Consider the following 25747-nt stretch of genomic DNA (forward strand, 5'->3'; position numbering starts at 1 on the left):
TACGATACTATTTTCATTTCCCGGCAAATTTCTAGTCTTTTATGATATAATTAGCTCCGTTAGTACGATACACGGTTATTATGATAATCCGGTTACTACGATGCCCTTTTCATCTCCCGCCAGCCAATTTGGTCTGCTTATATCGATACAAAAGCAGCTTAAATCAATCTTTGCTTAAGGATTTCAATACCAAAAAAGAACACGGCGAACGGCTGCTTCCAGTCAACTTTATTTTTCACACTTCCACCACCAGAGTGCAGCACACACAGCGGAAAACACCCGTCCCTCCGCGCCTACCCCTCCGGGTGGCAACACCTTCCCTATCAATAGTTCCGGGGTGAATTATGTCCCGGTAACCGGTAAGCACTACAGCGTAAGTTTATTTTTATTTACTGTAGTACAACATTTATTGTAGTACAAAAGCATGCTAGATACGCAATCCATGAACTCAAGGAGAAAATTACATGCCATATCAAAGATCCGCCCACTTTTAATGCAGTTCGGCGCAGGATCGGATATATGGATAGTCCGGTTATATCGGTATTTTTTCCGACTCCCGAGAATATATATATATTTAAAAAAAAAAAACGGTATAGGATTTAATGTGTGTTACAGTGCCACCTAGTTGCCGTGAGTACTGCATCCCATACTGTCATAGACTTGCATAACAATGATTTGCAAGGGCCCGTTCAACGCTGTTTGCAGCTTTACTGTTTTTGTTTACCAACAACATGTTTTCTAGTTGTACTTGTGGCCTCAAAAATGATCGCGTGCAGGCGACACAGTGCATTAATTCATCTCCTATGCTGTATAGATTGCTGAAACAGCTGCACACCATACTGTAGTTGAAAAAAAAGAAACATGGCACTCCAGGATTTCAGTGTGATTTCAGAGTGTATGTTGTCTTGAAGTCACTGTATATACAATTTAATTAATTTAAATGATTTACACCCCAAAATTTATATGACATTACACACACAGTTTTTTTTAATGATTATCACATACTATACGTATATTGGTGTTAAAAAAATACATATATGAAGGTCATCACTCACTGTCAGAATGAAGAGAAGCTCCTTGATGGGAAGCTCAGCTTTCAGTCTTTCTTTAAACAAGCGGATGGTCTGGTGTTTCAGGTAGTAATATGAACCAATGCGGCCATAGGTCATGGGCTCAATTGTTTGGTTATCCTAGAGCATTAAAAGAAATGTCAGAAAATGCACACAACTATAATACACAACAAAAGCACACACCTCTTTTATCTCAATGCAGTATGAGCACTCCAAGTCCCTCAAGCTCCTTTCCACAAGGTTGGAAAGGTATTTATTGATGGAACCATGGCTGATGTCTTCTAAGTCGTAATAGCTAAACAATAGACAAAGTCAGTTGAAGTACATTTAGATACTCTATTGTATCCCTTAGTACTGAAAACTGCATATTACAAGGATTTGTTTTGATTTATTTTGATTAAATTAAAGAGATACGTGTATCAGAACCTAACCTGGGGTTCATCACCAGTCGTCTGAAGAAGTAAGTCCAAGTGATGTAGTCCATTGCATCCTGCTTGGACAAAATGGTCCCTGCAGCAATCTCAGCATTAAGATGGTCTGACAGCACACTAAGAAGGCTAAGGAAATAACAATAAATGAATTGCTGCCTTTCACAGGAAGCATAAACAATCTGTCATGACAAATCATGCAGATCAGTCCAACTGAAGGCCTAACATCAACTTCAATGTCATGAAACAGAGGTTGCTTTTAATGTCATATTTGTAACTGGAAAAACGCAACACCACTCACCTGGACTCCACTGGGAAAGGCTCATAAAGAAATTTCTTGTAGAAATCTTTTTTGATGTCATGGACAAGGATAACTGCTTTGCCCTGGTCATCAAACTGAGGTCGACCTGCTCGTCCCATCATCTGCAAAACATCTAAACACAAAAGCAAAACACCTCACACCGATTCCATACGTACAGTACCTACATCAGTGTTTCCCACACGGTTACTTTTTTGTGGCGGTCTTCCAGGAATACATTTGGACCGCCACAAATATACGGAATTTGGTGCTACTTTTTTGTAAACACATAATAATCATAATGGGATAAAACACATATAATTTGTGCATGTACATTTTAAACCACAATGATTTTTGCTATGACATAATCTGGAATTTCAGATTCAAAGTGTATGGTACAGTGCTACAGTGAAACAGGTAAAACTTTGATTTGAATCATACATTACCTTAGCCATCTAGTACCAGAAACAGTAACATAATATATATGTACATATTTCACTTCATTACTACATATTTGGGCTGCACGGGGACCGAGTGTTTAGCGCGCAGGCCTCACAGCTAGGAGACCCGAGTTCATTCCACCTTCGGCCATCTCTGTGTTGAGTTTGCATGTTCTCCCCGTGCATGCGTGGGTTTTCTCCGTGTACTCCGTTTTCCTCCCACATTCCAAAAACATGCCAGGTTAATTGGCGACTCCAAATTGTCCAAAGGTATGAATGTGAGTGTGAATGGTTGTTTGTCTATATGTGCCCTGTGATTAGCTGGCGACCAGTCCAGGGTGTACCCCGCCTCTCGCCCGAAGACAGTTGGGATAGGCTCCAGCACCCCGCGCAACCCCCGTGAGGTTAAGCAATAGAAAATGAATGAATGTTCTACTTGTTTGTGTGAAGAAATAGAGAACTTGAACAATCATACACAAGGAGAAAAAACTTAAGTCATGTGTACCTGTAATGGGGTAGTCCACATATCGTCTGGTTTTTCCATCGTAGTATTCGGTTCCTTTGACAATCACCAGATGAGCAGGAAAGTTTACTCCCCAAGCTAGAGTGCTTGTTGCAATCAAAACCTGAAAATACGCAGACATGATGACTAATTAGATCTAATGAAAATAGTGGAACACTGACGCTAATCAATGAAAATTAATATACAACTCTTGTTATCCTTGTGTGGATGGTGTGATAGAATGTTTGAGCATTCTACATAGTAATTGAGATGTTTCTTGTACTTTTGTGAGTACTGCCACTAGATACCCTATTATTCCTGTTACCGAAGAAACCTACGACACTGCACAGCATGGTGCACAGCAAGGTTGTACCTGGATCTTGCAGTTGACAAACAGTTCCTCCACGGTCCTTCTGTCTCGCTCATGCAGGCCAGCGTGATGCATCCCGATTCCAAAGGCTAGAGTTAGCTTTAAATTGGAGTCTCGTACCGTGGCAATGATGTCTTCAATCTACAGACCGGGACAAAAAAATCAAATTGAAAATAACTGAAAGCTAAGGTCAAACCATGAATGACAATGACTAGTCTGCAAGACAGTAACAACAGGACACACAAAGCTCTAACACAAGGCCAGTGTTTCCTCTGCCATTATATTACAAGGGCGCCCGCAAGCCCAACAGCACCCCTCTCTTGAAGGTCAAGTTAATTTTATTTTCCATATAGCGCCAGATCCCAACAGAAGGCATTTAAGGATAAGGATTCTTAAAGTAAAAACGCTCATCCATGTAGATAGCAAAGAAAATGTGTAGTACATCTCATTTTCAAGAAGAACGCTTAAGAACATTTAAGAGGTGAAATTACTGTGTTGGTGTCTATGTCATTTAATGTGGATGCATCAGATGTTGTTGCTCTAAGATAAACCATTAGTTTGCATATCAAAGCCTTTACAATCAGTCTGTGCCTACATTGTTTGCTAATTTACAACATCTGGCATCTGACCAGTATGCATGTCTTTTTAACAAGATGTCAGGCAAACAAACTAAAAAATAATAAAAAAGACTAAACAACTGACTTAACACACGTGACCATGGTGTATTAAGGGGTGTTAAACATCAGGCCTGAAGGGCATCTCTGGCTTGCTATAAACTGTAAATAATGCTTATCGCTCCAAAAATGCAATGCATGCACAAGAAGCAGCGGCGACGGGAGTACAAGGTAGTTAACGGTGTGCAGTTCTAGTCATGCTGACAAAGTTGGCTCCATGGAGCAAAACACAGCTGGAGTCTGTGCAATGTCAATATGTTAAATGTGGTTTATTAAAAGCACAACTGTTCTCCTCACTTCTTGAAATGTATGTTTTCGTTTCCGAACCCTTTTTGAATCAAATTTGCAATAACAAAATGTGCAAATATTAAATTTGTTTCGAAAGCTAGGGTGTAGACCTGTCACAATAATCAATAAATTAATTAACGACATGATAAATAAAACCAAACTCAATAATATATTGATATCTTCATGCGTGTGTGTTTTCGTCTTCTCTCTCCACAAAGGGTTAACTAAGTGCATCCATCTCAACACCTGGGCGTGTTGGTTCTATAGCAGAATGAACACTACTGTCATGAATAAATGAATGACTCATTTATTCATTCAGTTTCTTTGTCACAGTGAAGAGAGGTATGCTACATGCTACCGAGTGGACTACTCGCTACTCGTGTGTCGTGTGCTACACGATCAACTACTTTCTTTGTGCCTGTTGTGTATAAAACACAATCTGATGTCAATTTGAGCATCAGCATTTTGTGACATTACAAAATGTATGAGAAAGACAATTAAATAACCAATACAAAACAATAGAACTTAAATTTCAGTGATTCCCAAATACATATTGCTGCACTCGAAACATGTACTTTGACCAAAAAAGCCACAAACAAAAATTTAAACAGTGTATTCCAGACCTGGTGCTATAAGTAAATCAAAAAAGTGTGGATGCAAATGAACTGATGTTTTAAATATTGCTGTTTTGTTTAATTTATTTTATTTTTAAATTCTTGACAATAACAACATGTATCTGAAATAATTTGTTTATTGTATGTAAATTTATGTAAATTAGTTACTGTGAAAGGCATAAAGGGGTGCTTATGTAATAACACGAGATGTTTATACCGTACATTTTTCATAATCATCCTGAGGGTTGATGTGGATAATGAATTAAATGTGTGAATTAAACAGGGCATGCATTCATAAACTGTACCAGTAATTAAGGAATATGCAGTAATATATAATACTTCTCTCTCATCCTGATGAAGCCACTGTTTGGGGTTGTCTTCTGTTGCCAGGTATGCAATGAGGTCCAGAGCTGTCAGTCGAGTTTGACGTCGAGATGAGACAAAGATCAACACTGGCTTAGCGGGAGAGTGACTTCGTATTGCTGTGAAGACAGGTACACGAAATATCATATATACATTGATTTGTAGGACTTCTCTGAGGCAAAACGGGGGTGCAGTATGAGGTTCCAAAAAGCAGTTTCCAACTACTGTGTGGTCTAAAGCATGACATTAGCTTAGTGATGTTCAGCGACATCCACACGATAGAAATTTCTTCTCCAATACATTGTTGGATTGAAGTTCTGTCATATTATTATTACATTTCAATGGAAAAATTGAGTGCATGATTTTACCTTGAAAGGTGGGTTTGTTCATGGTGGCCATCCGAGGGCAGTAGTGCTGTCCAGGGAATCCATGAATATGAACCTCCAGCGGTACGGGGCGAACAGAAGGCCGAAAGTTAAACAAACCCGCCTGCCAAACAAAAGAGAAAAAGAAAAAAACAGAATATATAAAGTATAATATGAGCAGCTGCCACTTAAAAGCCCCATCTGGTGGTAATATACGTTTTCTATCACTGTCAGTGAGATACAGAAGCACAAACTGCTGCCGCACTGTTGCTACCAGCAAAGCATTGAAATCAATGTGTGATTAAGGATGTTGTAACCAGTGTGTTTCTTCCTTTTGTGTGCACTGACACATACTAAAAGCCTTGATAATGAATTGCTGAACTATAACTCAAGAAGCCCTGTACAAACTCCAAAAGGGAAAGGACATGAATGGAGGCAGGAAGCTCGATAAATGTGTCAGTTCTTTGTCTGCACTACTTATACAACAACTTCGGAAAGTTATAATCAACTATAATCTGTTTACGCTGTACATTGTTGTTCATATTTGATGTCATCTATTTATTCACATCATTATTATTATTATGAATTATTATACGGGAGCCAGGCAACAACATTTCTTTGGCAATTTCACTGCTGTGTTATTGTGCAATGACAATAAAGGAAGTCTATCTATCCATCTATAATCAACAAATGTCTTGAGATAGTTATTAACATTAATGTGCTTCATGTTGACAATGGAAGTAGTGTTATAAACACACTGATATCCAACACCAAACCGTCTAAATAAAGATGATAAATAAATCTAGTGTTGTGCGTGTGGCAACATGGACCTAATTTTTATTGAATTTAATTTTTTTGTGGTGACTAGTAAAGATGGCTCCTGACCTGTACGATTCCCAACCAGTCAGCAAGATCTCGAGCATTAGCCAGAGCAGTGGACAAACCAACTACTCGGACACTTTTCGAGGTGTGGGAGGAGATGAAGTTGGTCCTGGACACAATGACTTCCAACACTGGACCTCTATCTTCCCCTGGAATCACATAAAATACACTCCTTTTAATGGCTCAGTCAGTGTGCTGTATTGTTCATACAGTAACAACATTAATACATACACTAGTTGAAAATTAAATGACATATTTTTTTTATTGTATTGTCCATGACAATTAAAGCCTTGCTACATCATAGTGTAGATACCGAGGAAACCTAGTCAAGTAGCATCACAGTTTAACATTCTACAAACAAACACATTTAAATGTGGGAGCAGAAATGGTTCGATTCTTATGCGATCGTTATGTCTTCGCTTACCAAGGAGGTGTATTTCATCGATGATCAAGATTGCTACTTTCTGAACATAGCTTCTGTTTTGCCAGCTTCTGCTCACTCCATCCCACTTCTCGGGTGTAGTGACGATGAGGTCAGCCTGTGCTATAGCTCTCATATCGGGTGTCACATCACCCGTCAACTCCACCACTCTACACACACACACATATATCCATGAGGACAGGGATGACTTTAAATTACTTATATAATCAGTTAATAAAACATACTATATGGCTTTTTAAACTGTAAGTAAAAACAGCTAAAAATCTCCCATTATTATGACAACAAAATCCAAATTTCAAGTATATTGTGCATTAAAAGCATATATACACACGGTCTTACACAAAAATATTAGTCATTGACAAAAATCCACTCGTCAATTTAAAATTAAGCAAGATTTTCACAGCAAACACTATTTTATCTTGTACAAAACAGACCATACAACCATACATTTAGTCTTAATAAATAGACAGCTAAATAAAGTTAAATAACGTAATCTTCATCATGCCATTCATACGCCAGCTTTGTTGTTTAAAGGTGATGCTTCCCCCATCCTGCACTAGATCTGGCTCCAAAGAGGCATGTACTGTACGTGTGTGTAAATTATGTGTTAATGTCATCTTGTCACACTCACTTCTTTCCCAGTTTCTCTTCTATCCTGACTTTCCAGTCCTCAATTCTCTCTCTCACCAAAGCTTTGAGCGGGGCAATATACACCACCTAAAAGGACAGCAACAAAAACAACTTACTAAATACTGTACGTACATTTACATTTTTAAGGATGTTTAATAGGTTTAATAATGTTTGTTGGAGATTGTAAGGGTGTGTTCATACATGTAATGTAAATGCTATGATCCAAACTAGCCAACTGAGACCTCAAGTGTTGCTCACAGTGGCGTATACGAGGTGTGTATCAGAAAAGTTCCAGGACTGGTGTAAAAAAATAGATACTTCAAATCCACGCTACAAACTATAGTCTTTCCCCTTTGAAGTATCCCCTGGAGTAAGATGCACCCTTTGTTTTAAGCAAGCTGTGCCATCAACAAAAGGCTTGCAATTCTAACCTTACTGCTTGGGTACTTGTTGAAGACCCTGAACATGGCCAGCTCGGCAGCAATGGTCTTTCCAGAGCCGGTTGGGGCCCCTAGCAAGACGTTGGTATCAGTGTGATACAGCGTGTGGAAGATCTGTGTTTGGATAGGGTTGAAGTGAGTGAACTTGAACAAGCTCTCAAACTGCCGGTTATCCAGAGCGGTCACTGGTAATGGCTGCAGGTCCAACAGCTCTGCAAGGAAAATGTAATTAGACAATTTGAAGATTAATTTCGAACAGAAAAACATCACATAGTTATTCTACTTTTGTGATACTTTGTGTACTGAGTGTAGGTTCTAATCAAGTCAACTGTGTAGTGTACCAGTATGTGGGGGGTGCCGCTCTGGCAAGATGAGGTTCTGGAAGTTGATGATGCAGATGGCTTCAGCACCGAGCCAACGGTCAGACACTGCCTTGATGTAGTACTGCGAGGGCAGGGGTTCGAATATAGGAATGGTAAACACAATGTGCTGGGGCTCCCCTGTCACCACCTGAATGGAGTAAAGCACATGACTTGAATGCTTAGAAAAAGCAAAGCATGACTGCTAGTATGATTTAAGTAAAAGTAAAAAATAAGTAAAAAAGTAAAAAATTATTTCTGGTCATGCACTAGCAAAAAAAGAGGGCTTATATTAAAACAGAAAGGGAGTCACATGGCGTAACTGACCACTGGTAAACTCAGATGGCATTAAACGCACCTGACGCAACTCAAAAATATAACTACAAATCAAGTCATAAGTCTCTTTGCGGTGTCCAACCTGTTTTTTCTGGAGGAGGAAATATTCAGAGTGGTAGATGTGATCATTGATGGGGTCCTCCACCCACAACCACCATGGCTCACCTACGGATCCATGCACCTAAACAATAGAACATAAAAAAAAAAAAAAAAAAAAGCAATAGATTTTTAGTGAGCCCCCACTAGCGCTTTATTTTTCTTTAGCAGCCTGCCACAGATTAATTTGGACCGCCACAGATTTGGCCATTCCTACCTGTACCATCCAAGCTGATGCACGATTATAGTACGGAGACTCTTAATTTGATAACTTTTTACTCTGAATGTGTCACTTAGAAGAATCTTCTTGCAAAGAATCAAGCTCAAAATCAGGCCGATTATGTTTGTGTAGACCATTATTCAAATTCCCAATGAACTCCCCATCGCTAATAGTAATTACCTGGTCATTCCAACGGAAGTCAGGTGTGACAATAAGACGGACACGCAGGACAGTCCGTGTGATTGGTTGAATACTGGCCTCCATTGTGATGGATGGGATTTGGTGGACACATTGTTTGACTGTCAACCCAATGTTTACATGATGTAGCATGTGGCCTGGAAATAAAAGATATAGCGGTGGTAGTAGCAGTAAATGAATTGGAAAATTGTAATATTAAAATAATCAAATAAAACAAAAATGTGTACTGTACCAATTTCATCCTTCCTCATTTCTTTCAGTTTGTCAACCGTGAGCTTTTTCTCCTCCAGTCGGTTGAGTACAACATGGCTCAAGTTGGGGAATTGCCGAAGAGGGTGAGTAAAGCCCCAAAGTCTCTTGTCAATGACTTTGCTGAGGGTGAGCAGTCGGTGGGTCATGGCTGGCCAGCGTTTTCTTAGAGCAATCTCAAACAATGCCCTGACAATTCGAGCGGCATTCTGAAAAGGAGACAATCATCAGAAACCAAAGTAAGAAGGGATGCTCTGATCGACTTGCCAACAATTAGTACCGGACGATGTGATTGGCATATGTTAATGAATGCTTTCATAGCCGATGACAAAAACCCATCGGCGTGCAGCAGCAACCAACCGATGCCAGTGTGTTTGATCACTCTGTTACATTTCTTGAGTATTATACCTTCTAAGTATATAAGAAACTGACGTAGTTTCTTACCTGTGCCACATACGATAGGTCTGAGATGAGGGAGAAGTTGTCCACATCTCCTCGACTTATGTACGTCTGCAAAAGAATGTTGACCTTGCCGTAGCCATTTTCCACCCCGCCTGCCGCCGGCAGCTCGCAGTAGTTACAGAGCAACTGTTCCAGCTCCTCCATCTCTTCCTCACGAACCTGCGAACACATTCCCAAAGATGAGAGCACATGACCAAACTTTGCGGAGACATTTTAAGGTTGGTACAGTAGAGACAACCCATAACTTTAAGACAAATGTCTTACAACTGTGACAATCGTTACATTAAAAATCTTTTTTTTTCTATGATCACTTGAATTATTAGTTTTGACTCTTTATCACTTGTAGGCCGCAAAGTCAGGAGATCGGGAAGACAAGGGTTCGATTCTCCGCTTAGGCATCTGTGTGTGGAGTTTGCCTATTCATATGTGGGTGCATGCGTGGGTTTTCCCCGGGTACGCTGGTTTCCGCCCACATTCTAAAATGCATGTTAATTGATGACTCTTAATTGTCCATTGGTATGAATGTGAGTGTGAATGTTTATCTATATGTGCCCTTGTCATTTTAGAAATAAGAGATTTGTATGTTCTCTATTGTTGAATATATTGATTATTTCTAAATATTGTTAAAAATTCAACAGTTTTGACTTACCTTTAGCTGCTCAAATTCCTCAGCCTTGGACACAATACTGAGGATGTCGGCCTCGGTTCGCTGAGAGTTGAAAAGTTCATTGAAAGTCTTCAAAAATATAGAGACAAGATATATTAATGACACAAAATAGCCACATTGATATAAAATAACTCAATTGAAATACTTTTTCTATTAAAAAAAACTGTGACGTGTAATCAATTAAGTGTTTAATTGTAATGTCATTCTGCTGAACCACAATTCCATTCTTCCATCCTACTAAAATCTAAATTGAAATATTAAGCTCAATTTGATTCAGTTAATTAACTCAATGAACTGAAGTGAATCAAGTAAATTAGGAAGTTAAATGCTCATCCCTACTTTATGGTCACACTGCTTTAGGAAAAAAGGATATTAAATATGTAAAAGACAAGAAGTGCACAATTCCGAGCCTTTTTTTTATGAATAATTGCTTTTATGTACCTCTATAGTGTTGTATTTGATGTAAAAATGGCTGGATGTCCTCCCCAAATCTGTGGAGGCAAAATAGCCGGTACGCTCTTCAAAGCGGATCATCCTGGCTTTGTCCAGCTTCCTGCCGGACTCCACCACCAGCTCCTTCCTATATAGCTCTAAGCCGGGATCCATCTGAAACACACAAACACACACTACTTTATACACCAAATGAATACAACTATTACGACTATTAAAATTATGTTGAGATTGCTATTACTGGTAGGGAATTGCGTGAGATCAATCACCTGGAGGGCCTTGTAGTTGATACCATATGCCAGTGGATTGGCCCTCATGCGCACATAGAGGTATGTGTAATTGAGCCACTTTACCCCCTCATCCACATTGGTGACTGTCCCCAAAGCAATCTGGAGCAGCATAGAGGGAAGAAAAAAAAAGAGATCAGGGAAGTCACTTTAATTGCTGGTCTCTGTCACCATCTAATGGACAATGGGAGAAGGTACAGAAAGCCAGAATGAACTGAATGCTGTTTCTGAAACTTCTGAAAGAGCAAAAAAAAAAAAAAAAAAAGAATTGAAATGATGCAGCAAAACAAAAAACCAAGACACTCCATAACTGACCTCAGCATTAAGGTTGTCAGCCAGACTGCCAAGAAACTGACTCTCAATGGGGTTCTGCTGGGTGAGCAGGGTCAAGTAATGGCTGAGCTTGTCATGGGTGGTAATGATGGTGCCCTCCCCATACTTGTCAAACTGTGGACGTCCTGCACGGCCGAAGATCTGCATAACATCTAGAATGCCCAGGTCCACCAGGGCACCACGCTTGGCATCATAAATTTGTGTGCCCTAGTACCACAAAAGACAAGAATACAGATACAATATGCAGATACACAATTTTTCAGTAAGTTTTACAGACCAACAATGCTAACAATTTCCATTGTAGATGTAAAAGTATACTGTACCACACATACACATCGGACTGCTTCTTCATCAAAATTGCTCCACATATGGCACGGAAAGAAAAAGCAATAAAAAAAAAGGAACTGAAATATAAATGCACCTTGATGATAACAGCATGAGCTGGCAGGTTCACTCCCCAGGCCAGAGTGGCAGTACAGACCAACACTTTGAGGTATCCTCTGGAGAACATGCTTTCCATTAAATTGCGGTCAGACCGCAACATGCCAGCATGGTGGATTCCAAAACCTTCTGGAAACATCTCCTTCATTTGCTTGTTCCTGGAGCGCTGAATCTATATTTTGTGGCAGAAGAAATTAGTTCTTATCAGCGGTGTCACAATACACCTAGGTTATGAGATAAAACCAGACGATACACTATATTGAGTCACAAAACAATAAAAGACATATTTTGAAATGTTTTATAACTTTGCAGACATGACTTAAGCATGATGCCTTTAAATGTTGGTTAACATTGTAGTTGCTACTACTAATCATTTATGTTGATATGTAGTTGTATCATGTAGCTCAAAGTACCGCACCGGGAAGTCGTGAATTTCTGATCGTTTTGATCTGACAAATCTTAATTAAGTTTGATAAAATGCAGAATTACTACAGCTTTTGTTTATACAATAATGACACTTCAGCAGCTGTTCAAGTCAATCAGCCACAATCAGTCGTGAGAGAGTGACGTTGGCAACACCGAGGTGCATTGCAAGGTTTATAGTGTGTTGTCCCAATCCTGCATCATAAAATGCCACTTCTATAGTAAGTGTATGCTATCATTCACAGTGCAGATGCAATTGTCCGTAGACTGATAGACCTCTGGCGGCTTTGTTGCAACGAGACCTGAGCAATTCCGTTGCGATCCATTCAATGCCCTGAAACATCTCATAAGCAAAAATTGCCAAATGGAGTTCATCGGAATCAGAAATTTGCATTTTGAATTATGTATATGTAATTCCCAATGAGGTTGAATTTCGAGTGCAACTGTGTGTTGTATACTTACACTGAATCCTCCCACTAACAAACCACTCCGATGTGCACATACTTCCACAGACACACACACACACACACACACAGATTGAAATGCAGCTTCAATTGACAGCAAGGTTGTGACCTGGTTGTGTTCAATGGGAGTCCTCATTATTGGGCTTTATCTCATTCAGTGGGCATCTCACAGAAGGTCAAAGCCAAGCAGGGCTCTGCACAGTAAGAGGAGGGTGGGGGTGGGGGTGGGGGGGCATTACTGACTGCAGCTGTTGGCCTTGCACACAAACGTGGAGTGCTTGTGGTGTTTAAAGAAAAGTCTGGTTTGGTTAAAACACACTCTGATGTGTTATCTTACAAATCGTCAAAAACAAATTGTTAATTTAATAGCAAAGTTGCTGAGAGCACTTAAAGTCTAAAATGTCAAGCCTCCTTTTGTCCCCTGATTTATTTAGTATATTATTTTGTACCATTTGACAAACCCATATTTAATTTGATGTCTGTTTTAGAGCAATACGAATACATGGGAAACACAAAGCCTACTTTCAGTTGTGGGCCGAATCGGACATTATGACCCACTCCATCCCCCAACTTTGTATCAATTATTTTCAGGTTGGGACAAAATGCTCATGACAGCATTTGGAATGAGCAGATTACATATTACCCAGCATGCTTTGGTGTAGTTAGAATAACCACTTTTGACTGTCTTAAGCCTCTTTAAAGGTGTTGTTTTGCACAGATGGGGTGCAATAGTTAAAGTGATTTTGTTTTTATCCATGTACAGTTAAATAGTTTTGACTTTTTTCAAAATTTTGTCCAATTTTTGAGATGATTAGTTGCAAGTTGCAGCTACTCATTATTGAGTGCTTCTTTGTAAAGTGTATTTCTCTTTTGGGGAGGGTGTTTCAGGTTTTTGAGCTATGGTCACAGCCTATTCCACTTCAATGCTTGTTTGCAATAAACTGGAATGTTTCAACTGGTTTTAGAATTTTGTTCAAGAGTGAGACTCGACTGCTGCCTGCAACCTTTAGTTTTGACCACCGGGGGGGAATATTGCTGTGTTCTTTTGTCCATCTCCTAATAATTACAAACTAAAACATTAGGTCCATATAAAGCATATACCGATGTGTACAAACAGAGAGACTAACTGATACTATAGATATGAATTATAGTTTATTTTCAGCTTCAATATAAGATAGGTGTTTGTTCATTAGTACTGTAAATCGTTCAATTCCAAATTGATGACAGCACTAAAACCAGCATGATGCCTAATAATTTCACCCCCAAAAATCCCTTCAATCAAATGCTTCCCAAGGCCTTTGTGTGTGGAAAAACAAAGCAAAATGTGTCCAGGTGGTGGGAGTCTTCCAAACAAAGCTTGTGCAACAAAGCCCCGTGAGGTGGGGAAGGTAGGTAATTGAAATGCTGTGGCAGATGCCTTGCTTTGATGTGTCAGTGTATGTTCCAAACTCCATTCTAGCTTCTAATCTTTGGTGAGTCTGCGTGGACGTCTGCTGCAGCATGGCTACATCTGAGATGGCAGTGACCTAAGCTCCTGATCAGATCCCATTAGACCCTGCCACTTGCTGATGCTTCTGCTGCTGAGCTCACTCTGTCCACAGATAACTAGCTGCCAGCTCTAGTCATTGTTGATCCCGCTTCCGAATGTGCAGAGAATCTTAGCTAAGATTGGAGGTTTATTTACTCGCTGAAAATGTGGGTAGACTGAGCGAAATTCAATATAAAATAGAAAAAAAAAAGCGTTTGAACATTTGTGATTCAATAGGAGTACTTTGTGAATGACAGAAAGCAGCCTTTTTAGAGAATTGGACGCGTCAGTGTTTTGGGCAGGGCATCAATAACTTCAAAGCTGAGATCTGAACGTGTAAAATTACAGCAAATTGTGTGAAATGATACCTTAGCTTTTTTTTTTTTTTTTTAGTGAGGATTGGAATTGATGATGGCTTCTATTTTACTGCATCACTGCCAGTGCAGACACGAGTACCAAAGCAATTTATTTATTTTGTTGAATTGTTGGCTGTTGAGTTAATTTAGAAACTCTTCATAGTTGAAATTTGGGACCCAGAGTGTCTGGCTGTTAATGGATGGTAGTCAAAAGCGTGTGGGAGGATTCATTCCTACTCTAACCCACACAAAGGGGAAAATAAGCTGACCAACTCTGGTGGCTCATTCAGTTCAAGTGATATCTCTGCATGGACCAAAGATGCAACTTGTGTTATAAAATAGCAAAAATGACACGGAATTGACAACAACTCTTTGTGGAATAAATTTGTCAGCATGTACGGTGGAAACTATACATAATGGTAGCATGATTCCACAAATGTATTTAACCTAGGAGACAGAGATTTGGTTGAGAAATAATTAGTTTCATGATGTAAACTGGTTGCTAGTTTATTCATTTGCCTTTTACTTAACAGCGTTAAGCATGTATGCAAATGCATACATGTGCGTACCAGTCTTTGGTGCAGACCACCTTACTCAATACAGCCTATAAGATATATTTTAACTAATTACGCCACAATGTAATCTGATTATTGGATGTGTATTAAATATAATAATGTGACATCAGTGAGCTAGATTTGACTGTGTTAGCAGCAGTGTCTTTCTTTAGCGGTGTGGAGTCCGAGCCTCTGGTTGTTAATAAAATGACAAAAACAGCCACTCTACCCTGAAAATAGAGCAAAATGTTACAGTAAAGTAAAATGTGTAATGATATTTCATCTGCAGGGGGTGCCAAATAAATACATTTTCAATGGGAAAATAGTTACAGAAAATATGAAATTACATTAAATGTGGCGATGTCACGATTGCAGGCAAAAAAATAGGCAGAGTAGTAGTAAGAAATAGCAGAAGAATTGATAAATAGATGAAAAATGGTGTAGTATTAAGTTCAGTAATTGCACTGTATTTTATCAGGAAGTTGTGAATGAAACAAAACAATTCCATGCACGATACTGGTACAGATAAACTACTCGCAGAAGTATAACAGGACTCCAAAACTGTTTGTCCAAGGTGGATTTCTATTTTCGGTAGTTCTTTCTTTTCCCCCCATACGGGTCTGACAGTCAACTGTATCATATCTCTCTCTCTTAGAGCCGTGACGCATTGTTCTTGATCAATGTACATGAGAGACATTTTTAGCGTGCTGACAGGCTGTCATGGATCTGATATCATGAAAGGACAGGTGGTGGACTAGATTGGTAAAAATAGCAGCAAATAAAAGCAGCCACAAATATGAATGAGGTCTGTATAGTAGTAGCAGTACTGTGAACTCCCAGGAGGATACACAATAAGATGCATCGGTCTGTCTGAATTAGTGAACCTTGTCAAAGCAACTTAAGTTAAATCCGAACAGCTGAAGAACACAGCATCCAAGACTTTTGAAGACGAAGACCTTCCTTTCAAGGCAAGACAATGCATATCAGATGACAGATGATATACACAAGATATTTGTGCTTAGTTCTTATTTGATATAATTATTCTGAAACATTTACAACTGTCTTTGTGAGGCATAGATGTATTATAAACAGGGCTACGCAGCTTTATGTGGTGTGAGAAGGCACCACAAGGTGTCTCCTAAACTCCATGGAGATGATATGGCAATATGTAAACAACAGTAAATATATTCTCAGCTCAAAGCTACAATATCGCAGTGTAATTATGTACAAACTCATTCCATTAATCTGAGATACTTTGTATTCATTACACTGATATAGTATAACCCAAAAGTCCATATTAAACGCTGCCTAAACAGAACATTGTTCTAGAATTATGGTGAATTTCGGGTGGTAGCCATCTTCTTTATCGATTCATCACATCACATGTGCATGCTATGTCACGTCAAAAAATGCAAACCATCCCTTTAAAATGTGCATGACTTTAGCGTGTTTTCACTACTTTAATCGCTTCTTTTCAGCAACAATTTGAGTTCTGTAGCTGCGATAACTGAAACAAGTTTGACTGGCTGCCTTTTTCCAACTCCCAAACCTATTAAATAAAAGACGAGAGAAATGATAGTTGAATCACTTCTGTCTTTTAAAAGCTGGATAAACAAACTAATTTATTTGACTGACCTCAGAGGTGATTTAATTCACTGCATATGCATATTGGAGATTAAAATACCTATAAATATTAATGTTGGGCAATTTCCAAAGTGCAAATAAGCAGTGCATTATCTCTGTGTGGGCTTAGAGTGGAATCGCCCTGATGCCCTTTCCTTCACGACAGCTTGCGAGACCGGCAAACACCCAAAGACTAATGGAGTGGATAATACTCATTACGATGAGCTTTGAGTGAATTAATGGAAACTTAGTGCATATAAAACACCTATAGACATTTCTGAGCTTGTGTTTCAAGAGCAGCTGGAACAATTCTTTAAAAAAAAAAAAAATCAGTTTCCAAGACTAACCAGGCCACAAAGCACCATTTTTAGTCGTCCAACGTAATCTCCTGTCTCTATTTCCGGATTCGGAAAGCATGAAAAGTGATCTGATTTGTATACATATCCCATTTAAATAGCGGGAGGATTAGAGGCACATCAATCATGGCTCAGCCCCAGGGAATGAAGAAAAAAGGTTACTAAATTTATCACTCTGGCTTCTTCTGCAAGTGATTTAAATATGGGAATTGGAGTCTGACTGACCATCCTCTGTGGGAGTACAGCTCCAACTCTGTGTACTCTCACAGAGCAGGGACCATTAATTACCCCACCGCAATCACTCTTTCTGCTGTACCGCATACACACACACACACACACACACACACACACACACACACACACACTAAAGTGTACATGTAGAGAGACATGATTCATGCATTTTTTTTTCTGCTTTCTACTGATGTGCTTTGTACCTGTTTTTCACACTGGCCGTAGTCTGGACCCTGGTCTGGTTGAAAGAAGCTTGTTTCTCCACGGTTCTTTGCCATCTCGATTAGCCCCATGGCTGTCCTCACTGTGGCATTGCGAGCATGAACAAAAACCATCACCTGAGGAAGTGAATTAGAGCCATATTTTTTAAAAAGACACCTGTCTAGTTTGGTGATTACATCAGAACGGAAATCTGTGAAACAGTAATAAAGCAGTGACGTGCAGACAGAGGAGGCAAACCTCAAGTTATGATGAAAAAAAAAAACAATAACATAAAAAAAGTGGCCGAGTGGTTGGCGCGCAGACCTCACAGCTAGGAGACCCGAGTTCAATCCCACCCTCGGCCATCTCTGTGTGGAGTTTGCATGCGTGGGTTTTTAAGTGGGTTTCCTCCCACATTCCATTAATCCCATTGAAAATCTATAAAGGAAGCTGAAATTTGGGGCTGCACGGTGGTTGAGCGGTTACCGCACAGGCCACACAGCTAGCAGACCTGAGTTTGATTCCACTTTCGGGCATTTCTCATGTTCTCCCCATGCAGGCGTGTATTTTTTTCCGGGTACTACGGCTTCTTCCCACATTCCAAAAACATGCTAGGTTAATTAGCGACTCCAAATTGTCCATAGGTATGAATGTGAGTGTGAATGGTTGTTTGTCTATATGTGCCCTGTGATTGGCTGGCGACCAGTCCTGGGTGTACCCCGCCTCTCACACTAAGATAGCTAGGATAGGCTCCAGCACCCCCCGCAACCCTTAGTATTAATATTTGTCAGTTGAACTGTATTCTAAATGTATTTTCTCTATGGGTTATTAGAACTGCTGAATTCAGACTTTGTATGTCTTTACATAATGACAAATAAGCACAAAATAGCATAATGTGCGGCCACCATTAGATAACTATTATTGGAATATGATATTCAACATATACGCACAACCTGTTTGAAAATGTAACATTGATGAAATACCTGATGACCAGCTTTCACTTGCTCAATAACTTTGTTATAGCACACCTCCTCCATGTCGTGCATTTGCTGGATCTAGGTAGAGTAAAAAAAAAAGTAATTGGAATAACATACACTTTCATATGTCAAATGTAAGTTTATCCCCAAAAAGTTACAAAAATGTAAATCATGCAATGACATGTACAATATTCTACATTCATTGTTATTTTACCTTGTTGGTAGCTTTAACACCAACAAACGTCTGTCCCAGTGGTACCGGTCTGAAACGGCTGTCGAAGAAGAAGAGTCCAATATATGGATTGACATGCAAGAAGGTGGCTACATCTTGATAGTTGGGAAGAGTGGCTGACAATCCCAGGATCCTTATCATGCTCTGAGTGGACTCTACCTGTCCGAGAAAAAAAGGTAAAAAAGATTTACACTTAAAATAAATGTATTAATGGCAGACACTATAAACAAAGTGTGACCAAATCATTCAATTATTTAATATATTGATTGATTATTGATATCATAAAGGAGTCGGATTTACGGATATGCTATGTGTTCGTTCTGTCTAATATTGTTGGTGATACCAAAATATTCATTACATTTTTGGAGGGGGAAAAGATCATTAGAAAATGCAATTTGGTTATTTTCCCAAATCATTCAGTCCTCCTCTCATGCAATCAGATCGGTTATCGTTTAATTGAAACTGACCAATTCGATGATCTGGACCCCACAATCCAGTCAGATATTTTTTCAAATATATGTCAAAAGTACTAAATAGGGTATTTGTATAGTCTGTTTTATTTGGAAAGATTAAAAAGAAATCAGTTCTATACTTGTCTGATGGTCCGGGCCACAAGGCTCTCCAATACCGGTCCTCGATCTTCATGAAGAAGGTGAACTTCATCCAAGATCAGCAGGCGCACGATCTGAGAGAGTGCAATGTCTCCAACGCTCTTTCTGGTTACAACGTCCCACTTCTCTGGAGTCGTCACTAACATCTGGAGACGTATGTGAAATATGTTATCTTACATGGCAGATTACGTGAGAATGACCACATATTTGCAGGTTTTTCGTTGTTTGTGGGGAAAAAGCCACCATTTTGTATCCATAATTAGGCCGTATTATAACTGCTATAGACATACCGACTACTTTGTCACTTTATCTATACAGGTTTGTATGCATGATACAGTGCATATTACAAATAGAGTAAGTGGCAATTATATTCATGTATGATAAAAATGAAATGGCATTTTTCCCTAAATTGTTGATCAATTTCACAGGGTGCTGGATTACTTTGATCTGTGCAGCTGAATGGAAATCACTGACAAACAGCTAGTCGTTTTTCATGACTTTTCAGACTGAACAGTAGACAAAAATGTTTTTCTGCCACTTCAAATGTCTTTGATCTCATACACGGTGTGAGCATTTATTCTAAATAAATCAAAAAAGTAGACATTCACCCACATTCTGCTCCCTGACAAGTGATGTATTTACAAAGACAGTGAACCTTGAGACTACAAATTCAGTGTTGTATTTGTAGTCATTGCTTTTGACCTTGTTTTCATACATTTTCATCTCATGCAATTTCAGCCACGGTATTCCTTATAAAGTTGGTCTCTAATCAAGCAGGCGGGAAAAATACATTTTGATGTTCATATTTCACCGCTTTGTGACTTGACCTCAAATTTACATTATACATTTTTATACAGAAACTGTCTTGAATGCCATTAACTAGTATTTCCTCTTTGGACAGAAAAGGAAGCGAGCCTGGTAGTCCCAGGAAGCCACCCACACACTGGCATGCACTGGACTGCATCCCTCCAAACTCAGTTTCCATGGGAACCATTAGTCAAGGAGACAGGGTGAAGGTGGTTTACTTTGTATGGGAACATCTAATGGCTTATGCAGGAAAATGGTATTGTTGTGTTTGTCTTCACCTGTGTGATAATATGCAGAAGCACATACCAGGCTTAAGAGGTTTTATTTTAGGTATATGAACACAACTGCTATTTGTGTGAATGTGAATGTTGTATTCTGGTGTTTAACCAATGCCAAAGTTTCCGATAATGAAGTGGCGTTTGGAGGTGGGTCCTGAAACAAGTTTGAGGTGGATAAAAACGCTGGTTTGCAAAACTGTACATTTAGGAGTGGCCTTTTATTGTGGCCAACCGAAGTGTATGCTGTTTCATTTGTGTAATGTTGATATGCCACATCTGTGAAGTGGATGAATAATGATGAGATTAACAGATATGTTCGGCTCCATGGGCAGTTTAAGCGAATGCATATATATATATATATATATACTATACCTGTGTTCGCAGGATCTCCCCTTTGGTTAACTGCATGTCACCAGTGAGTTCTTTGACGGTGATGCCCAGTGGCTCCAGTCGTTTACTGAAATAGTTAGTCATTTCAGCTGCCAAGGCCTTCATTGGAGCGACATACACAATCTGCAGCCACAAAAACAAAGAGAGGGATGTTGGAAGTTCAAGTTGAATGTGGTAAGAGTGGTAAGGGTTAATGGACAGGTCATTCATTCATTCATTCATTCATTTTTCCTCACGAGGGTCGCAGGGGGTGCTGGAGCCTATCCAAGCTGTCTTTGGGCGAAAGGCGGGGTACACCCTGGACTGGTCGCCAGCCAATCACAGGGCACATATAGACAAACAACCATTCACACTCACATTCATACCTATGGACAATTTGGAGTCGGCAATTAACCTAGCATGTTTTTGGAATTTGGGAGGAATGCACGGGGAGAACATGCAAACTCCACACAGAGATGGCCAAGGGTGGAATTGACCCTGTTCTCCTAGCTGTGAGGTCTGCGCCCTAACCACTCGACCGCCGTGCCGCCCGGACCTTAGCATATTTTACAATATTTTTAGGATGTACCACTGAGATATTAAATTGAAATTCAGCAGTCTTGTACAAAAAGCTACAAACCTTAAGCCATATAGTTAAATACATTACTTAGACGCTCTGTAAGAGGAGATTCAATCATGGCGTTTATCGCCAATTTGGTCAGGAGGATTGTTCGGTTTTTATAATGATTTTGTACCAGGACTGACTGGTCTGCCGAGTAAATACTTCCACACACAAACATTCCTTCTCCTCACGGTGACAGCGTTTCATTCATCTTATATATCCGCCGTGGCTTGCAGTCATCAACTTCTTTACGTTTATCATTTTCTTATCACTGGAAGAATTGATACCGGTATACCGGTACATAAAAAAATATCGCCCAACCCTAACTTGTATAATCCTGGTGATAAACTTCACTATGATCATTTGTTTCCAGGTTATCAGCACAAACAAATAAATTTACTGCTGGCAAATCCAGGCTCTTCACCCTGCAAAGCTGAGTGATGTATATAAAGTGTTTTTGTTACAGTGTGTGGGCAAGCCTTCAAAGACAACAAAGTCTCAGGGTGTCTGAATAATTTATTTGGTTTGTGCTAGGTTTGACACCATGAATTTAAAAGATACGTACTGATACCTTTTGAGTGATTTGCCATCTGCTGAAACTTGGAACACAAAACTACTGTGACATTAATTTTAATATCTCTTCTTTGGAATGGGCATACAGATGGGTAAGTAAGATACTACATGCATGGATGCATGCAGCTACATGAAACAGAGTTGTGATTCATCAGGCCTCTTTTTCATTGCTCTACGGTTGAATTATTTTGCAGGATACAAAGCACTGTACATGTTATCGCAACCTTGAATTACCTCCAAACACATACAGTACTTCAAATGGTAAGGTTGCAATGGTTGTTAAAAGTTCTGAATTCATGCAGACTTCCTTCTGAGTCCAACTGTATTTTGTCTTAAAGTGTAAATTGATTTACTTTCAGTATGCTTTCAAGTATGATTCAGCTAAGCACGCCCTACAGTTTAGGAAAATCAAGTTTTTTGCTTTAGTACGGCAATAGCAATCGACATCGGGGAATTTATATGGACTTCCTGAAGTTGCGACATGAGGAATTCGATAAGATATTAACACAAATTTAAAGGCACATTTATTGTTTTACACAATATTTGTTTGTGTGCCTTGTGGTTTAGAGAAACAGGAAGTGTTGCAGACGTATGTTAGAGATGATTGAAAAGGGTTTCATGATTTGCAAATTGAGCTTTTACAGTATTTTGAAGAAGTATTTTCTTTAGTTTGCGTTCGACACTCAGACCTTGAATTCGTCCTTTTTGATGACCCCACCAGGCTGTAGGTGTTGACGAATCTCGTGCAGGACAGTCAGCATGGCGATGTTAGTCTTGCCGGCACCGGTAGGGGCGCAGATGAGTAGGTTTTCATTGGTGTTGTAAGCGGTCTCAAACACCAACGACTGGATCCTGTTAAGGCGCTTCATCCCTTTGAAAACCAACTGTCCGATCTGAAAGTATACATGCACAAAACATTTGTAAGTAAGTATCAATTACTAAAGCAAAAATCGCACCAATCTAATTGGGTCCAGCCCCAAATCCTGCCATATTAATATATTTGGAGACTAATTGTGTTTATTGTGATAGTTGAATCTGGAATCTAATTACTGTCTGTTGGAGGTATTTCAGTATTTCAGTATGTGGTGTACATGACTGTCCAAAGGTGAAGCATCAAAGTAACTCAAGAGTGGTACTCGCCTCTAATCAAAACACACTTCACTTATTTATTTGGCTTAATTAAAATGGCTTTTAACGCAAGGGTGACTGAGGAAGAGTTTGTACATGAATCATTGATTTAAAAGCTTCTTAATAAATTCACCGCTTTTAATGTGTCTTCCAGCTATTAAGGGGCACACAAAAGGCTTCCAAACCAAGAACGCCACCACAGCTTTCAATTAATGACAAAAATGGAAAATGGAAGATGAGGGCAGGCATCACATTTTTCAGTCTGTCTTTCAAAGACGTACTAATTATTTGTTGGATGTTGTGTGCATGTGCTTTAAGAGAGTAAGGCACTTCCCAGGCTACAATTAACGAATGGAACAATTGCTTGAGTGAGGCTGATTCAGATGGCTTGGCAGGAGAGGTTCCATATCAATCTATGCTAGTCTGACAAAGATTAAGGGAAAGCTCTCGCTGGAGCGGTAGAAAGGAGTTTCATTACTCATCGACATTTCACTTAACATGGACTTTTTTTAAAAACTTTTGGAGATTAAAGTCTCTTTTCCAAGGTCAACACAGAAACAGCATAGTTATTTCTATCCATTCATTCATTTTCTATATCGCTTATCCCCAAAGTGGCAATTCGGACCCAGGTCTTCCCAGTATGATGATTTCATTTTTCATACTTCATTCAACAAAATACTTTTATCTACACAGTTTTCAGTATCTACTTTTACTACTCTAATACTTCATTCAAAGCCTGTGATTCCTTTTTAACAGCAATGTTGTAAAGTTGACATGAATGAGAATAAAGGGGTTACAACTCATCCCTTATTACTGGTGACATTTTTTTACTTCCATATTTCTCATACGCTTCAATCCATTCAAATGTCACATTTTTCAGCTCATATTGTTGCCATAATTTCACATTTATTCATGGGGGGGAAAAAAATCTCCAATTGTTCCAACTTTAATCAAAATCGGTGTGTATAATGAAAATGAAGAGAGCCTCAATGTTATGTAGCAGTATACATCATCAATTTATCATCCTCCTTATTGGCACAAACAGGGACTCAAAAGTACGGCACTAAACACTCAACCAAAATGCATGACAGAAAAGAAAAAATGATATAAAATTCATGCTTTCATGTTGCAACGCTAAGAGTCCACTGTGCTTTGCAGTCACTTCAATTACAAGAACACTCCAAAATGTGCCTGCAATAACCGTAGAAACTGTAATGAAGATCATATATGGGAATCCTTGAGGGATACCTCTTCGACACGTGTGAACGTATTTGCCTCTGGCATGTTGAATTAAGTGGGGAACTTTGGTCGGAATAAGTGTGGCCGTGTGATTGTAGATGTCAATCAGACTGACTGGTCACAGTGTTCCCTGGCATGCAGCTGACAGCTCTGGCGCTTCAATTAAGGCTAATATAGCCTTAGTTATGTAGCCTAAGGCTAATATACATATACATCTACTATACATTACCTAAGATTTGATTTAATTAGCTGGAATAAGTACTGCCAACTTGTGGAACTTGTTGAAAATTACTAAAAAATGTTTATGCATTTATGTAACGTATTTTTTCCTATTATGTTAACATATGATAAAATTGTCAACTTGTTTTTGTTTCTGTTTAATACGGTGCAGCGCTGTAAGTAAAAAGGGTTTGCTGATGACAGAACTGCATTAGCTACTATTCATGTGTTATGATTGCGTATGCACATTTCAGTGCAATGAGTACCCATTCATCAAGATACCATGCTGGAGAATATCACACAAAAGTATGGCAATGTCAAGAAGTTGTGACATTCAAGTGCAATTTGTTTCGGTGTTGTGGTTATGACTATGAAGAATAACTTCAGCCCTACAGACTGTCAGCCACAACTTATCAGTCCACCTGCGTTTACTGATACACTACCACTGTCTGCGTAGACGATATATACATTTGACTTCCTGTAACTGACTCCAAAGTGTGTACAATAAGCAGGAATAAATCTCATACTTACTAAAAACCAGTGCAAAATAGTTGAATGTCTCATACCTCATCCAGTTCAGAGATGTAGATGGGTTTTTCTTCAAAACCAATCGGTAAGGGCTCATTGGGTGGGATCTCTACTTCTTCATACATTTTAGTATTATTTCTGTGGATTCCCTCAGGAAGCAGCATCTGGATGCAACACACAAAATGCATGGTAAATAACCCCATGTATTAAAATATCATGATTTGTTTCACACTACGTGCCACAAAATGGGAAGGGGTACACCAAAAAACAAACATCACATTGTCAATCTAAAAAAAAAACATATAAGAGGTTCATAAATAGGCCTAAATATGTGTGTTAATTCTCACCCTAGCACCTCCAACAAAGGCAGGCGTCTTTGTAGCCTCTGCATAACTGTCATAGACATTTGGGTATTTGATCCGTTCATATACTCGCTCTCTACCAAGGACAGGTTCATGGCGTGCAGTCAACAGAGCCTGCTCCCTGCATGAAAAACACAACACATTGTAACATGGTCGACATAA

General features: G+C 39.2%; 1 protein-coding gene across 2 annotated transcripts in view; it reads right to left on the reverse strand.

The window, feature by feature from the left end:
• ascc3 (activating signal cointegrator 1 complex subunit 3) overlaps positions 1-25747 on the reverse strand; it is a 35236-nt gene that overhangs the window by 5440 nt on the left and 4049 nt on the right. For both annotated transcript variants that reach the window (XM_058053268.2, XM_078790856.1), the window contains 30 exons: positions 25571-25706; positions 25262-25387; positions 22799-23002; positions 20918-21058; positions 19442-19606; positions 18832-19008; positions 18624-18695; positions 17643-17777; positions 11885-12076; positions 11446-11670; positions 11113-11232; positions 10835-10999; positions 10376-10462; positions 9709-9885; positions 9248-9473; positions 8998-9152; positions 8584-8682; positions 8148-8316; positions 7798-8018; positions 7368-7453; positions 6719-6885; positions 6298-6443; positions 5416-5536; positions 5024-5166; positions 3112-3249; positions 2742-2862; positions 1800-1932; positions 1502-1627; positions 1254-1365; positions 1056-1190 (listed from right to left, as the gene is read on the reverse strand). In XM_058053268.2, the coding sequence (XP_057909251.2) occupies positions 1056-1190; positions 1254-1365; positions 1502-1627; positions 1800-1932; positions 2742-2862; positions 3112-3249; positions 5024-5166; positions 5416-5536; positions 6298-6443; positions 6719-6885; positions 7368-7453; positions 7798-8018; positions 8148-8316; positions 8584-8682; positions 8998-9152; positions 9248-9473; positions 9709-9885; positions 10376-10462; positions 10835-10999; positions 11113-11232; positions 11446-11670; positions 11885-12076; positions 17643-17777; positions 18624-18695; positions 18832-19008; positions 19442-19606; positions 20918-21058; positions 22799-23002; positions 25262-25387; positions 25571-25706 (4420 nt within the window). The remainder of the gene's footprint in view (positions 1-1055; positions 1191-1253; positions 1366-1501; positions 1628-1799; positions 1933-2741; positions 2863-3111; positions 3250-5023; positions 5167-5415; positions 5537-6297; positions 6444-6718; positions 6886-7367; positions 7454-7797; positions 8019-8147; positions 8317-8583; positions 8683-8997; positions 9153-9247; positions 9474-9708; positions 9886-10375; positions 10463-10834; positions 11000-11112; positions 11233-11445; positions 11671-11884; positions 12077-17642; positions 17778-18623; positions 18696-18831; positions 19009-19441; positions 19607-20917; positions 21059-22798; positions 23003-25261; positions 25388-25570; positions 25707-25747) is intronic.

The sequence above is a fragment of the Doryrhamphus excisus genome, linkage group LG5, assembly GCF_037039965.1.
Source record: "Doryrhamphus excisus strain RoL-2023G ecotype Guam linkage group LG5, RoL_Dexc_Guam_v1.1, whole genome shotgun sequence".
In the NCBI taxonomy this organism is placed as follows: Eukaryota; Metazoa; Chordata; class Actinopteri; order Syngnathiformes; family Syngnathidae; genus Doryrhamphus; species Doryrhamphus excisus.